The 17,143-nt window shown below is 37.5% G+C and overlaps 1 protein-coding gene and 1 non-coding gene across 2 annotated transcripts; both read right to left on the bottom strand.

Annotated features, from left to right (window-relative positions):
* Window positions 1–2,150: 2,150 nt before the first annotated feature.
* Window positions 2,151–15,883, bottom strand: TMX1 (thioredoxin related transmembrane protein 1). Its single transcript, XM_036246488.1, has 8 exons — window positions 15,591–15,883; window positions 12,714–12,829; window positions 11,128–11,173; window positions 8,940–9,068; window positions 6,712–6,757; window positions 6,509–6,610; window positions 6,322–6,388; window positions 2,151–3,100 (listed from the first exon to the last, which is right to left on the bottom strand). The coding sequence occupies exons 1-8, from the start codon at window positions 15,740–15,742 to the stop codon at window positions 2,922–2,924; spliced, it is 837 nt and encodes a 278-aa protein (XP_036102381.1). The 5' UTR covers window positions 15,743–15,883; the 3' UTR covers window positions 2,151–2,921.
* On the bottom strand, window positions 12,483–12,596 carry LOC118622188. The gene has a single exon (XR_004957987.1). It is a non-coding gene; the product is annotated as a small nucleolar RNA SNORA70 (small nucleolar RNA).
* Window positions 15,884–17,143: the final 1,260 nt, after the last annotated feature.

The raw sequence follows: 17,143 nt of genomic DNA, 5'->3' as shown, positions 1-17,143 counted from the left end.
AATATTAAGTCTCTACCTATTCAGCTTACTTTTAATTTTCTGTATATATTTTCTAACACTTAAAATCTTAAAATTTATAATTCTATGTATACTAGAAACTAGAATCCTTGATTAGTGAGAACTATTTTCTGTATCATTTGCTCAGGTAACAGAAAAAGATGTGTATGATTACACATATCAAGTACATAGTGATACAACTATTCACATGAACGCTGTTCAATACAAAGCAAGCATTTCTATTTATTATTATTTTTTTTAATCCTCACCCGAGGATATTTTTCCATTTTTTTGTACAGATAGAGTAGGAGGGAGAGAGAGGAAGGGAGAGAGAGGAAGGGAGAGAGAGAGAGAAACATCGACGTGAAGGGACACATCGAGCGGCTGCCACCCGTACGACCAACTGCAACCGAGGTACGTGCCCTTAGCAGGAACCGAACCTGGGTCTCTCTGTACCGCAGGCCGACGCTCCAATCGCTGAGCCAAACCGGCTAGGGCCAAAGCAAGCATTTCTAAATAACGCAACTAGAAATCACACATCTTCAACTTTAGTGAAGGCTTAGACAAATTTATTTGTGCTTAGAATATTTTTCTAATGCATCACAAAATTACTACACATCCAAACTTCAGTAGTAGAATACTTAATGTTCTAGAGAGGCCTCTAAAGAAAACTGTTGTACATTATGAAACTATGTCTAATGAACTGATACAGAAGCAGAATCTAGATGAGAGGGGACATTATATAGAAACCATCTATTACATAGTAGACAGGTGATTCATTCTGAATACTTACAGTTTTTCCCCTTCTTGTAGCTAATACAGTTTTCTACCCACCCACACTGTCCTCCCTTTTGTTGTAAGGTAAAAACTGTTTTCTAACTCTTTAAGGAGTAAAAATATATTAAATGCCCCATCCTGCTGATGCCCACCTATGAAATACCACACAATAGAAAGCATAGAATATGAAGTTTGTTTTCTCAAACACATACAAACTTTAATTTTAAACATCAAACATACACTGATTTTATAAAACCAATTAAGAACTTTCGGTATGAGGACAAATGTACATTGGAAACTAATACTATAAAAGATGCTTTTTCCTGAGTAGAATGCTAATTTTATTTTCTATCAGATTAAGCTTCTGTGAATTTTCAAAACATAAAATACCATGGCTTTTCCACATCAAATAAAAATCAGGAATGTTGAAAGCTGGAAAGGGGTGGGAGTGGAAAGGAGGGGGTCAATGTGGGGGAAAAGAGGGTGCATCTGTAATACTTTCAACAATAAAGATAAAAAATAAAAACAGAATAAAATTGAGTATCTTATTTTATCTCATAAAAAAAGAATTTTAGCCCTGGCCGGTTTGGCTCAGTGGTTACAGCGTCAGCCTGCAGTCCAGGGAGACCCAGGTTCGGTTCCCGCTAAGGATGCGTACCTCGGTTGTAGTTTGTCCCCAGCCCTGGTTGGTCGTGTGGGTGGCAGCCACTCGATGTGTCCCTTTCATGTCAATGTTTCTCTCTCTCTCTGTTCTTCTCTCTCCCTCCCACTCTACCTGAAAAAAAAATGGAAAAATGTCCTCAGGTGAGGATTTAAAAAAAAAAGAATTTTATATCAGGGAATTATTTTTGCAGGTTAGAGATCTGACAATATTTCTAAGGGGTTCAATTAACTCCAGCATGAGATAAAAACGGTTTTAAAAATTAAGATAGTGCACCGTGGGGCTTAAGGAGGGAAAAAGAAAAAACACAGGACTGTTAGCCTTCACATCAAAAATAAAAAAGTCCAAGTAGAAGTTCAACCAAGAATGATTTAAAGTCTAATGAGGGTCAAAATTTTAAATCAGTATATAGCTCTTCAATTTTAAAGATCCCTCAGTAAACTTCAGTTTGCAACAACAAAATAAAATACTATTTATTAAAACATGAAAAATAGTCCTGGCTGGTTTGGCTCAACAGTTAGAGTGTCGGCCTGCGGACCAATGAGTTGCGGGTTCAATTCCGGACAAGGGCACGTACGTACCTCAGTTGTGGTTCGTCCCAGGGTCGCGCAGAAGGCAACCTGTCGATGTGTCCCTCCCATGTCGATATTTCTCTCTCTCTCTTTCTCCCTCTCTTGCCTTCCCTCCCACTCTACCTGAAGATAAATAGAAAAAAATCCTCAGGTGAGGATTAATAAAAATAATAAAACATGAAAACTATTTCCAGGATATTATCCAATTTGGAAAATGAAAAAATGTAACCCATGGTAAGAAAAATACATTGAACAGAGGAAAAAAAAGGCAACCAACATTTATAGGAATCAAGACACTACCAAGAACTTATAAAAACTTCCTAAATCAGTAGCATATCCTGTAAAAAACTGTAACTAAAATAAGGTAGTTTTTATTAGTTTCAAAATCTATAAATACGAGAAAATTTTGAACTATATCTCTAAAAGGACCACAGAGTTGTCTGTGACTGAAATACTATTTCTTGAGACAATGGGCCAAGTTTCCATTTATGGGAAATATATGTTTGTTTTTTTCTCCACACACTGTTACTGAGAAAAGTTTTATCAAATGAGCAATCTTTTTCTCTAAGTAATCTCCTTAAACACCTCAAAATAATACAATACCTGGAAAATGTAATTTTTCAACTCAGAACAATTTTATTATGAAAAAGATTATTTTAAACATACACAAATCTTATTGCTTGGCACCAGATTCTTCAAAAATTAAAGAATTGTTTAAACCTCCATACAGTTGTAATATCCTATTTCAAACTTTTTACACAGTGCTACTTATATTTTCTGAAGGTAGAACTTTCAATCTAATGACAACACAAACTGAATGCGGCAGTATGTAAGTCACAGTTCACTTCAAACAAAAAGAAATAATTAATCTTCTGTCTGTGTCCAAATCATATTAAGATATTTATAAAAATTAACTAGGATTTATCTGTGGCCGGTGAAGGGCCCACAGAGCGCTGTCTGATGGCATTCTGTGCAAAGTCTTTATTTGTTCCTTCTTTACTTTCAGCTTCCTCTTCTGAAACATCTTCTTCATCGGCCTTGTGTTCCTCCTTCACTTTTTTCAAAGGTTGAGAAGATTCTGGGAATGATTTTTCTTAAAGATAAAGACCACAAATGTTTTCTTGTTGATGAATTAACTTTGCATTAGTATAAAGTCAAGACATGATTCACATACTCATAAACTGCTTTGGCACTTATTTATCACTCATAAGCTTGGATTTCCAAAAGGAAAAAATTATCTTCAAGGATAAGAGATAACATGAAAATGAAAGTTTGTTTGTAAGATCCATTTTACTTACAAAATTCATTATAATTATCTACCTATTTATGAACTGAAATTAGTGAATCAGAATTAATGCTGTGGATATGAATGTTGTAAGAAAATATACTGTAGTAAATATAACTATCTTATATTAATTTGTATTAGATCTTTTCATTAATAAGTACACTGAAACAAATTTCAACACTACCCTGGTTTCAGTTCCCAAGTGAACAGTAATCAGACATTTATAGTTGAAGGTTATATTCCTACGCATGTTTTCTCCAAGTGCTTTCATAAATGTGATCTTCTACTCCATGTGTACTTGTATTAAGATATAATTACAAACAATAAAATACATACATCTTAAGTGCATGAATTTATGCTTAATGAACTTTTACAATGCATATATACACTCTTTTAATTTCTGTATATAGCCTGTTGTTAACGTAAACTTAGAACACAACACGTTAAACTGAGATACAAAACACCGAATTGGGCCAATGAGCTTTACTCTCTTCAGTGGTCCTAGAGTGCCCCTAATCCTAGACAATCCAGAATGGATGGGGGGAAAGACAGGAGCATAAATTAGGAAACTAAGGGAAGAAATTACCACATAGTGGACAATCTGTTCATTGGTCTGTCTGGCATACTCCTTCTGTTTGGCTAATAGCCTCTTCCCTATACCACATCCCACATAGGTAAGGGAGCACTCCAGTTTATGGCACTGGTTCTCCACTGGGAGTGATTTTGCTCCCCCAAGGAACATGTGGTAATGTCTGCAGATATTTTTGATTTTCACAACTGAGAGGTAGTGCTACTGGCAACTAACAGGATGCTAAATATTTAACAACATACAAAAGACAGTCCAACAGCCTGGCTGGTGTGGCTCAGTGTTTGAGCATCGGCCCATGCACCAAGAGGTCACTGGTTCGATTCCCGGTCACGGCACATGTCCAGGTTGTGGGCCTGACCCCCAGTGGGGGGCATGCAGGAGGTAGCTGACCGACGTTCTCTCTCATCGATGTTTCTATCTCTCTCTCCCTCTCCCTTCCTCTCTCTCTAAAATCAATAAAGAAAAAAAATAAAAAAGACAGTCCGACATAATTAAAATTATGCAGCCTAAAAGGTCAATAGTATTGAGGTTGAGAAACCAGGGTTTACAGTGACTGTTCCAAAAAGTGAGCCTTTTACACAAGTGAAGTACACCAGAATTTTTCCAGGGGTGGTTGAGGGTAGGGAAGTGTATTTCCTTTCTATTCTGCAATAATGAGATAGAGTCATTTTATGCTAAGAGCTGAAAAGAGCCAAAAATGGAGCAAGCAAAGGCAAGGAAAATTGAGCAATTCAAAAATATAACATGCTAATATTTGAGTCCTGGGATCCAATCAACTCTGCCCTCAGACTTCCTTGCTGCATAAACCAATAAATTCTTATTTTGCTTAAAGCTAGACTGAGTTGGGTCTTTCCCAAGAAACTCAAAATCTAAGCCAAATACACATACTGGAAAACAACTCAAATCATGTGGCCTATTATTAGAAAGGGCACTATCACATTAAGTATGAATTAATATCTATCGGTTGTGTCACAGATTACTTAAGAGACAAATTTGTTGTTATGGCTGTTTCTGAAGTGAAATAAAGAAATCTGTGTTTACATTTCTTTTCCTATAGGTCACTGGCCCTTAGTAGATAAAATGATTCCCTCCCCTATACATGTTCTTTTTATAGTGTTGATACAACTATCTATAAAATGAAAAGAAAACCTATCAGTTATTCAATGAACAAAGTATACTTTAAATGCAAACTCCACTGACTTCACTTCAGGAGTTCTGACCTCAATAAAATCTAAGTCATGAAAGGTAGCATATGGAAATGCCAGGCCAAGAATCTGATTTAGGTTCTACTCTAAGCTCTGTCATTTCTGTGTGACCTTGGAAAATAGTTTATCTCTCTGAGCCTTCATTTACTCAACCACAAAAATAGGAAGAGTATTGCTTTTACTCAGTCTGCTTTAGAGTGTTGCTGAAAAGCAAATGAGATGACAGAATGGGAAAGTTCTTCACAAACAGCAAATAGGAGGACTTCCATAACAATGTTATTTTAAAGAGTGAAAATAAATGATTGTTAGGTAATTATATTAAGACAGACAGCAGTGACTACTTCTAATTATATAAACTTGTAGCACAGTGTCAATGCCAACATTAAATCAACTTCAGGAAATGCTTTTCCCAATATTCTACCAGAAAAACTTGGGCCTGACTAGAATACAAAGAAAAATATTCAAATGTGGTCACTATAGTAATGAAAGACTTCAAAAGTAGAACACACAATTTTTTTTTTTTCTTTATTGATTTTAGAGAGAGGAAGGGAGAGGGAGAGAAAGACAGAAACATCGATGAGAAAGAACATCAACTGGCCGCATCCTGTGTCCCCCACACTGGGGATTTGGCCCACAACCTGGGCATGTGCCCTGACTGGGAATCGAACCAGCGACCTCTTAGTGCATGGGTCAATGCTCAACCACTGAGCCACACCAGCCAGGCTACAACTTTTTTGACTCAAGTGTGTTCAAATGGATCTTTGAATATCATGGAATATTCAAATAAATTGATACCAGATCAATGTTATCAAATATTTGTAAGTACATGCAATATTAAAATTCTCCACATTATAAAAGCCAAAAAAAAAAGTTCCAAAATTCCAGGGAGCTGTCCTTCTTACATGAAATGTATATCCTCTACCACTCCATATTTAGAAACCTAAGCTGGAAGGAAGGGATTAAGAAATACAAATTGCCAGTTATAAAAAACAGCCACGGGAATGTAAAGTACAGCATAGAGCATACAGTCAATAACATTCAAATAACTGTGGATGGTATCAGACAGATACTAGACCTATTAGGGTGATCACTTCGTAAGCTATATAAATGTCTAACCACTATGCTATGTACACCTAAAACTAATATATATGTCAACTGCAATAAAGAAATACATTTTAAAATTAAATAATAAAAGAATCCAAAAGAAGAAAAAAGCAAAATAAAAATAGACTTACTGGAAGGGAATGGCTGCGGTCTGCGCCTTCTCGAAGGAAAAAGGGAATCTGCCACAAATATCATACACTGCAAACATAAACATAAGAAGTCCAAATGTGTGATATATGATAAAGGTAGTGCAACTACATAAAATTATCAAATTCTGAAATATTTTTCTTCCTAATAATCTGAAAATAAAGTACTTACAAGTCCTAATAATAGTCCTGAAAGCAGAGTTGCTAAAGCAAAAACTGTATACGATCCCCACACAGGTAATCCAAGGTCCTCAATAAAATAGTTATGGCAAGTCTAAAATAAAAAATAAAAAAACATAACCTAAAAACCTGGTCATTTAAAAAACGTCATACTGTCACAAATGTTTAAAATAGACATAAAATTTTCGCCCATACCCTGATCCACATAGATAGCTGAAAGAGTGCCGACATACTACTCATCCTAAAATAAAAGAGAAATGATTAAAAAAATGAGTAAGATGTACATACAGCTTTGAAGTTGAATATATGTATGTATAGCTTTGTCTTCTATTTCTCACTCTATAATTTCCCCAGCAGGCCAGATTTTTATTGCTGGTATTTATCAAGATTAGTAATACAGCACTAATTTCAAGACTGTAATAAGACAACTTATTAATGAAAATGAAGTTTCTGAATTGTTGCCACTATGTGATGTCCTCATAAATAAAACAATTTTTTTCCCTTTTCCCCTAATGCATTGACATTAACCTTTCACCTTTCATCAGATGACTTCTCCAATGTACTCTGAGTACAAGCTCTATGGAACCAGTTAGTTAAAGTCAGGCATACTGTAAAGCAAATGGCTCCAAATGAGCAGAGAATCCCTTCCTGTGCAGAGCCTGAAGAACTAAGAGCACTTACTGGGTGGATCCTCCCCACATGAGAATTACCCCCCTTCTATATAAAAACTTACAATAGCATTAATTTCATGCAGTTTAATAATATACAAAATAATTACATAGGAAACAAATGCTAAGTCATCACATAAGTAAAAATAATGATTATTTTTACATTAAAGTCAAGTAGCTTAGATAGACAGAAAAAGGCATGCTCTAAAGAAAAGAGAAGGGTTTGTTGGCTCCCAACTGTCTGCCACCAACACATAAGTCAAAGTTCCTATAGGCAGGATGACCTGATTCAATTGTCAATCACTGGGTGAGTGAACCTGCTGAGCTGACTGACACGGGGAGTGTCCCTTATTTAGTCCACCAATAAACAGGTACGGACTGCTGCCCTGAGGATTCAAGAGACTTACAAGCAACCCCCTTCTTCTACCAAAAGGGTAAGAAGACTCATTTATGAGATTTCAAAAAATAAAAATCAGTTACATTTTCAGTTCAACATAGAAAGGTACTTTAATCACGGTGCTTTTGTTTAAAATGCAAAATGGGAAGAGGAACAAGGAATTGAAAACATAAAGCACTGTGTAGCCTCACTATAGTCTGAACTAATTAGACTCTATCACGAATACTAGGTGCCTTATTTGGGTTGGACAAGGTGATTCATTGGGGGAATGCTGACAGCTAAAGGACAAATCAATTCAGATATTTTTCACAGAAGGAGAGGTGCTAAGGGAAAAGTGGAAAAGGTAACTTCTCCTTCAAAATGTTTAGGGTTGATCTCTTCCTGACTCCCAGAATCCAGAGCATTTTTTATCTCTTATACCACTGGAGTCCCAATGCCCCATAATCCAATAGCATGTGTGGTAAGGGAACAGGAAGAGATAGCTTAGCCACACCAGGATAAGTCCATGGTGACCTCGGCAAAACTCAACACTCCTGGAAGTCTTTGAAATGACCCATGAAGCATTGCACCCCAATGGTTAGAATGAAATACACATGCTATCTCCAATCCTTACTGCTCCATAGCAAGCTGCTGCCCTCTAGTTATATGTAAAGCTCAGTGGTTAGTCATGCCATTGGAGTTATTAGGGTCATTGTTCATCCATCTATTCAAATAAAAAGTTATCATACAAAATCAAGAACTAAAATCTAAAGATGGCACAAGTAGATATGTGTTGAGGCTTCTCAAATATTAAGCTCAAATGATGGCTTTATGCATTACACCATTAACTCTTAGGAGAATCATTTAACTTTTCATGATACAAATGACCATATCTGTTGAGTTAAAACTTTCCTGAAAAGCTTTCAACTTAACTCTATAAAATATCTCCTAGCTTAATAAGAATCAAAGTGTCTGTTTAATTTAGAAAACAGACTCAAAAAAATACCACATAAGCCCTGGCCAGTTTGGCTCAGCGGTTAGAGCATCGGCCTGCGGTCCCGAGAGACCCAGGTTCGGTTCCCGCTATGGGCACGTACCTCGGTTGCAGTTTGTCCCCGGCCCTGGTTGGTCGTGCAGGTGGCAGCCACTCGATGTGTCCCTTTCGCATCAATGTTTCTCTCTCTCTCTCTCTCTCTCTCTCTCTCTTCCTCCCACTCTACCTCAACAAAAAAATGGAAAAAGTGTCCTCGGGTGAGGATAAAAAAAAAATACCACATAAGATATACTTGAAGAGTCCAAGTATACTTTATTTACATGAAATATAATTATCTGTTCCAATTAAAACTGAAATAAATAAGAGAAAAATTCCTCATACTTACAGAACAGAACCTGGACCAAACCATGATGAAATAGGCTCAATACTCTTCCACTCTTTTTCACTTATAAAGTTTATGAAGTCCTTCTTAGTCCTTGGACCCTGATAGCGCCTAAATTCACCATCTTTACAACTAAAGAGGATTAGAATTAAATATTAACCAGCACCAAATAAATAAACTTTGTATTTGTTTTTCTATTTCTTTAACCTCATTTTACAATTAATCCTCATATTCAAAATCATTAGCAATGCACAAGTAGCAAATTACATTATCAACTCATGACATCTTAGCCCCAAATTTAATTGAACAATAAGGTTATATTTTTATACAATCATAAGCCTTAAGACTGTTGTTATTATTCAAATAATAAAACTAGAAAACACAGTAAGTTGTTATATGTCAATTACATCTCAATAAAACTGGGGTGAGGGTACAGATTAAATAAATCTCAGAAAATGACTTTTAAGCCTTATACATATTACACATATTACATGAAAAGTTGTTAGAGTGCCTGATGCTTATTGCCAGTCATTGTTAAGCTGTAAGTTAAAAATGTAAGGCAATTTTCTGGTATTTTCAGTCATAACCACATCATCTCAGCCATCATGCCTTAATCACTGGAGACATCTGGTAAAGTTTCCCTTCGTCCCACTTCAGTGATTTTATTTTACAGTCTGCTGAGCATTCTTCCTGACATCCACCTTGTTTTTCCCATTCCCAATGTATGGAGCTCTGTACAGGGTCATAAATGTTCTCCTTGCTCCCACATCTTCACCATTCCCAAACTACCTTAAATAATACTGCCAGTCTAATCCTACTTAATTTTCACTTTTATTTTTATCACTAAAATGCAACAACTTTTAATAGTTCCCTACTTCCTACAGTAGGGTTCAAGGATCCTTTATCCATCCAGAGAAAAAAGACTACAAGCAAGCCAAAAAATAAAGTTTTGTGGGAAAAATGGCATTTGAGCTGTTTTTGAAGGACAGGTGGAGATTCCAAAAGGCAGAAGTTAGGGGAATGGGCATGATTAACAACATGACTAAAAGAAAATGAGCAGGAAATTCCAGCTAAGTTCAGGGGATGTTGAGAAGTGAAAAGGAGAAAGGAATCTGATTATAGCCACTTAAGGGGCCTATAGAGAAAAGCACTTATGGAGACAGAGAATAGACGTTTAAATAGATACAAAGGGAACAGGGAAGAATAAAACAAAAGTACAGGGAAACAGATTTAAACATGAAAAAAAAAAAAAAAAGGACAACAAAGAAAAGCAAAATACAGACACAAAGAATTGCCAATCTGTTGTTTTCATAACTTTAAATGAAGACAGCAGTACCTGGCATTTAACCCACCTGCCAAATGAGCACTAAGGTATAGAGAAGGTACACAGATTTGAGATTATCTATCCCTACTTTGATGATAAAGTCAAACTAAAAGCACTGATACTAAAGACTACAAAATCCTGTTCATTCTTTTTTCTTTTTAACATGTTTTTACTGATTTTTAAAATTTTTTAGAGAGATAGAAACATCGATCCGCTGCCTCCTGCATACCCCCTACTGGGAATCGAGCCTGCAACCCAGGCATGTGCCCTGACTGGGAATTGAACAGGGACCTCAGTCCATGGGACAAAGCTCAATCCACTGAGCCACACCGGCAGGGCAAAGACTTGTTCGTCCTGACTTAATGCCCAACCATTTCACCTACTATTATCCCCAATGTTGAGCAACACCACTTTCTTAGCTAATTTTTTTAACATACCATATTCCTGTTTATGACTACATAAGAGATTGCCCTCAGGATAGAATGCTTACTCTGTGCTTTTGAAAATTCTACCTCCAAGGTTGCATTTAAACCCCATAATCTCCATGAACCACTCTAGTTTGGTGATTTTTTTCATTACCAAACTTCCTACAGGACTTACAACTCTTGAGCTCAAAACTATTTACTATGCTGAAGAGTAGCAAATCATTTCATGTGAACATCACTTTCAAAAACAATTACAAATCTTTGAGATCCGGGACTGCTTTGTGCATCATTCATCTATCTAAAGGCACCTAGGAGTTAATAAGCCTTCTAATATACTTAATGAATATAATGCTCTTTAAATATGATCCAGACCAGAGGCCTACTATTCTGATTATACTATGCTGCATCCTTCTCCATAACTACCAAATCTTCAAATACTTACTGATAAACAGTAGGAAGAGCAGTTATGATAAATCGTCCACTCAGTCCTGCAAATGATAAGATTAGAAATAAATACAAGAAAGAACAGAATACACAGTAGGTTTTATATGGGCCAATTGCTTGCTACTTAAAAATTAATTCTGATTTAAATACTAATAGGAGAAAAAATATTAAATTATACCTAAAAATAATCAAGCTTTATAACATGAATAAAAAAATCCAATTAGCCCTGGCCGGTTTGGCTCAGCGGTTAGAGCGTTGGCCTGCGGTACAGAGAGATCCGGGTTCGGTTCCCGCTAAGGGCACGTACCTCGGTTGCAGTTTGTCCCCGGCCCTGGTTGGTCGTGCGGGTGGCAACCACTCGATGTGTCCCTTCACATCGATGTTTCTCTCTCTCTCTCGTCCTCTCTCTCCCTCCCGCTCTGTCTGAACAAAAAAATGCAAAAATGTCCTCGGGTGAGGATAAAAAAAAAAAAAAAAAAATCCAATTATTTACATAAAGCAACTTAACAATAATACTACACAGTATCTCAACTAAAAAGTGATTTACGTATAAACACTTGATCAATTATACCAGTTTGATAAAACTACCAGTGATGAGTCATGGGACAATCAACAGTAGTCTGTCTATATTATAAAGGTCTAAAATCAAATCAAATTACATTTGACATTCAGAAAACAAAGGCTGTGTTTAAACAGTTAATAAAAATGGAAAACATTATGAATCATAAGCTGGACAATAACAGCAGCATCTAACGTTATTATTAACCAAATGGTAAGATTAATACAACAGAGAATTAATCTCTCTGTCTGTTTTATTATTTATAAGATGGGAGGTTACCTACCTCACAAGGTTGTGTAAGGATTACATAATAAATGCAAAACACCTGAAATAGTACCTGTAATTGGCTAGTACTCAATATTAGCTATTATTACCCTCTGGAATAGGGAAGAGTCAAGAAGCCAGGTATATTGTTACCAAGAACAGGTGAGATGAGGCTGGACCAAGAAAGGAGCATTCTTGAGGGCAGGACCCGCAACTTGTCTAGGGGGCCAAGTCAGGAGTGTACTTAACCCCACAACCATGTAGGCTTTGTAATTAAGAGCCCATATCCTCAAATTACAGGTATTAAATTTGGAATCCAATTACAGAGATTCAGACCACTTGTCAAGAAATATGACCTTGACTCTACAAAGAACCTCAACTACATGTTTCTTATCCTGAAGCTTGATATAGATGCAAATGGTGGCTTGGCCACTGTCCACCTGGACCACAGTGTTCTAGGACTTCTTAAAGACATTTTGCATGCTAGACTGGGGCCAAAGCAAAAAGGATCAGAAGCAGTTATGTGGGGAAGATGTCTACAAGGTCCCTTAGAGCACATAAAAGGAATGAGCTGCACACAAAACCAAGGAATCTGCTTTTTGCAACCATCAAGGAGGTGGGCAAGTCGGCTTAACTAGCTGTGGACAATTTGTTTTCAAAACCTAATGAAAGGTAGAGTTAAGACCACATAATGTGGAAAACAAGATAAACATATCAACCCAACATACAAAGAAACAAAACTATCCAAAGACTTACAGTACCTGGCTGCTCTGTAACATCCACTTTTGCAACATTAACCTCAAGATCTTCTCCCCATTCAGCAAAACTTTCCCATTCTGGTTGAAGATTTTGACAAGCAGGACACCATGGAGCAAAACTGAGAATATATTTAAAATAAAAAGTTAAGCATTCAAATACAACCATATTGGAATAAAAATTCTAAAATGTAATTTGTGAAGAATATTTTATACTAAAAGCAAGATAGCAGAGTGGTTAATTTTGTGAAAATGAAAAAGTTTTAAATGTGGGCCTAACACTCTGGCAATCAAGAACTATGAATTGATGATGCTAATCACATAAAAGTAATTCTACGAATAAGTTAAGACAAAAGGACTTTTCACATGCAAAACACCTCTTTTAAAAAACCTTTGGATTTCTCTATTAAAATGTGGGGTCACCAGAAAGCTTAAAGCCAAATTTGGAGTTTATCAGTTTCAATAATTTTATGCTGCAGGAGTCACAAATGGCAACATGCCAGTATGAGAAAAATAGGAAGCACCCAGGGCTGTGAATAAAGAAATATGCACCCCATCTTAAGCAGGAAACCACTACTCAGGATGACTGCAACAAGGGATTGCTGGCCCAGTATGGCAGACAATTCTTACATAAAAGAAGCCGAAAAACCTGCATTTTTATATAAAAATGTTACCTCAAAATGCAAGCCACAAACACTAAGCAGACCAAACAAAATTCTTCTGGCCAGCCTTTGTTCAGCCTGTTTTTAAAACCTTGGGTTTACAAATCTATGGCCATGCATATTAGGATTTTAATTACTCTTCGAGTATTCAGCATTTTTCAAAGCCCCAATTTTTCCCTAAGATTTTATTTTTCCACTTTATTGTATATTATCTTATAATCTGTCTCAGTTTTCTTTTAATGGAACCAGGAAAAATGAAGCCTATACCTGTTAAAAACAAGAGCAGTTTCTGTGCTCCATTATATATAATACTTGACTTATTAAAAATAAAACCCCTAAAAGTAACAGGCATTGTGGAACAAGACTAGTACCATACATAAAAGCCAAAATTCATAACAACAGCATTACAATGAAAATCTCTGTAACAAAACTTGTGATTAGGATGGATTTAATGTAGATAACTGAGACTTGTAATAAGTAGCATTAGGACTACTAAATCCCTTTACCAAGTCCCTTTTGCTTTTTAAATACTTTTTTAAAGACTGCTTCAAAATCAGTAACCTATACAGAAAAAAAAGTACTATTGTATACTCAAGTTTCACACAGATGCTCTAATTCAAATCACTTATACTTCACTTCTGACTGATGTATTTATATAGTTGGATTAAACTGAGTTTTAGAAAATTTCTTCAGTAATGCTTGACTGTATTTTGCACATAAATTCAAAATCACTGTTGTTTAGCACATTACTTATGGAACAATATTTTATGGGCATACTCTAAAACAACTTCCTCATGACAATGAAAACTAAATGCTGTTGCTGTTATATTTCCTCTCCCCTGCAACTTCAATAAAAATTCTTGTCATTGAGTTACAGATTATATGCATACTATAAACATTTTTCCCTACCTTATCCTCCATGTAAATGTTCTATGCCTTTTTTAATTTTATGATTCAAGAGTTACTGATTTGGTCTTCTGGGGCTTACTCTTAATAATGCCTACTTCCACCTGCCGCCTAAACTGGCAACCCAACAATACAGGAAAACACTCACTGGAACCTTAAGGAAGGGAGGTGTTCTAATTACTGCATGCCTACTCTGTGGTAGGCTCTGGGAACTAAAAGGAGGTAGTATAGCAATATCTGGACAGGTTAATTAGGTCTTTAGGTTATCTGTCTTTCATCTATAAAATGTGGGAAATAATACCTACCTTACAAAATTTTGAGAGAATTAAATATAATAATGTATGTAAAGTGCTTAGTAGTGTCTAGTACACAATTAACACTCAATAATAGTGTTTTTTTCTAATATAACTAATACCAGTATCAATAATACTGCCACCAACTACCAATTTAGAAACTAAAGCAAAGGCAGTTATTTTCTACAGATGCAGAAGGCCCTTATTACAAGGGAATCGCCACAGACACCATGATTTTCTTCTAACAGAGTTTACAATCACACTCACACATTAATTTTATCTTTTAATGTAGTACCACTTGGAGAGCATTAAGAGTCACAACCCAGGACATTAGGTACTCTGCAAAAACACACACGCAAAGGAAAAATGAGAGGTGTAAAAAGAGAAACGCAATGAAAGAAAAAATGATAAAGGGAAGTTAGATTTTAAAATAGCCCAACCCGAATTTACTTAGCATTTAAAATAAAAATGCACCTGATCCATAAAATAAAATTTAAAACGAAGAGTCCCAAATTCCAACGCTATAAATGGACCACCTTTCAACGAAAATTGGACAAAAAGAATTTGAGGTTCTGCTCAAATTCCTCTTTTGTAAAAATTTGGTGACAATAAGACTAGGAGTGCTTTTGTGAAAGGCCACTCTAAAATAAATAACTGTATAGGAACTAGGCACACCAACCACACACTAAGCCATGAATTAAAGTTGAGGGAAGGAGACGCAATTCCGTGGGCGCACCGCAGCCCGCCACGAAGCCTGGAGCCGCACGTTCAGAAGAAACTTCACATTCCCGGGTGGAAACGAGGAGGGGGTGGGACCGAGCCGGCGGCTGGTCCGCAGGAGTTTAGGATCTGGAGAAGACGGGGCTGAGGGCTCCGCAGCGAACAGTGAGCGGCAGCCCCCAGGAACCTGGGCTGCGCAAGGGGTGGGGAGTGGGGGTGAAGTCGGGTGTCCACACTTGAACCTAGGACCCCGGTCCGCCCGGCCCACCGAGGGGGTCCCGAGACAACCGCCCCGCGCTCACAATTCTATCATCCATTCTCCTTCCAGCAACTCTCTCCAGTTCTCGTCCGTGATGACGCGCACGTCGCTGCGCCGCCCGTGGGTCCAGGGAGCCCTACAAAGCAACAGCACCAGTACGGCCACGGGAACTACGAGACTCCCGGGGTTCGCCATGTCGGCCGCTCGCCCACCCCACGGCAAGCGCGGCAGCCCCACCTCTGCACACTAACTCCTCACTTCCGCCCTCGCGGGCCGATCTGCTCATGCGCAAGACCGCGCGGCCGGACGCGCGCGCGCGCGCCCAGAGGACTCTCAACGGGCAGGAGGAGGCCCTGTCCTAGTTGGTTGAGCGGAGAAGGAGGGAGGCGTGCTTATCCCTAGTGCGCATGACAGAAAAGCGGTCTCCTCTCCGTTAGATGTGCCCCAGTACTGCTGGGAAGCAAAGGAGCGACCTGGAGGTGGGGTATGGGAAGTGGGCAAGGCCTTGGAAAGGAAGGCTTTCAAAGTATGCATCAGGATGTAGCACCCAATGATCAGCATTTTATACTCTCAATACCGCAATTTCCAATTCAGTGCCCTTCAGAATTTTCATTTGTTTCCCTTGGAAATTTTTGTAGTAAAGCTAATGGATGTATAAATGAGTTCGAATGTTGGTTTACTTCTGGGGGATTATAAACTGGAAAGGTGCACATGGGAACTTTATGAGATACCCTTTATATGCTTTGTCATGGTTTGAACAGTAGCTAGAAGGGCGTAAACAAAGGTAAAAAGCCAATGGAGCTGTACATGTTAAGATCAGTGCACTTTATGTTATCTCAGTTTTTTAAATCAATACAGAGATGCTAGATCAGAAATCAAAATAGAACAACTGCAAATCAAAACGTGCATTGTCTTCAGAAAGTATTAATTATTCGAATGAAAATGGTTACCATTACACCTTCTCACCTCACATTCTCTCCTAAACTCTCTCCAATTGGCCACTTCCCCAACCCTCAACTGAAAGGCCCTTTTTAGGACTCTATCTGCCTGTTAACAAAGCCAATTGTTTCTTCCAGTACCCATTTTACTGTCAGCAGCAATTCACAATCACCAAGCTCTCTCTGAAATGCAAAATTTCTTGCCTTTCCTTCTGTGGTGCCTTGCTTATTTTTTCTCTTTCCTCACTAACTACTCTTTCTGAAACTTCTTGGCTACTCCTCTTCTACTTGACCTCCGGAAATAGCTTGTTGCAGGATACTGTACTGGTCCCCTCTTCTATATCCACACATTCCTTCCAATAACCTCAATCCTGGCCCTGACCCTTCTGGGAACATTGGACATATATTCAACCCTTTGCTAGACATCTTTTGGGTATCTAATAGACAGCTCACACGTCACATGGCCAAAAAATAAAATTCTTGATTCTCCCTCTTCTAATCTTCTATTTCATTAAAAAGTTCCAAATTCCATCTGGTTGCTCAAGACAAAAATGTACCTTTTAGTTCTTTATTACTCTCTTTTTTCACTCCCTCCTCATGTGTTCCATCAGCAAATTCCATGAGCTCTACCTCCAAAACATATCCTGAATCTGACCAC

The sequence above is a fragment of the Molossus molossus genome, unplaced genomic scaffold (genome assembly GCF_014108415.1).
Source record: "Molossus molossus isolate mMolMol1 unplaced genomic scaffold, mMolMol1.p scaffold_m16_p_1, whole genome shotgun sequence".
In the NCBI taxonomy this organism is placed as follows: domain Eukaryota; kingdom Metazoa; phylum Chordata; class Mammalia; order Chiroptera; family Molossidae; genus Molossus; species Molossus molossus.
The sequence above is the reverse complement of the archived record's forward strand: the minus strand, read 5'-3'. Positions and strand labels throughout refer to the sequence as shown.

Bases quoted from the DNA above. Each gene is read 5' to 3' on its own strand.
- TMX1 (XM_036246488.1), bottom strand. From the start codon at position 15,742: ATGGCGAACCCCGGGAGTCTCGTAGTTCCCGTGGCCGTACTGGTGCTG. The intron at 12,830-15,590 runs GTGAGCGCGGGG...ATATATTCTCAG, and splicing joins GGAGAATGGATGATAGAATT to TTTTGCTCCATGGTGTCCTG. The intron at 9,069-11,127 runs GTAAGTATTTGA...AATCCTCTTTAG, and splicing joins GCTCTTCCTACTGTTTATCA to TTGTAAAGATGGTGAATTTA.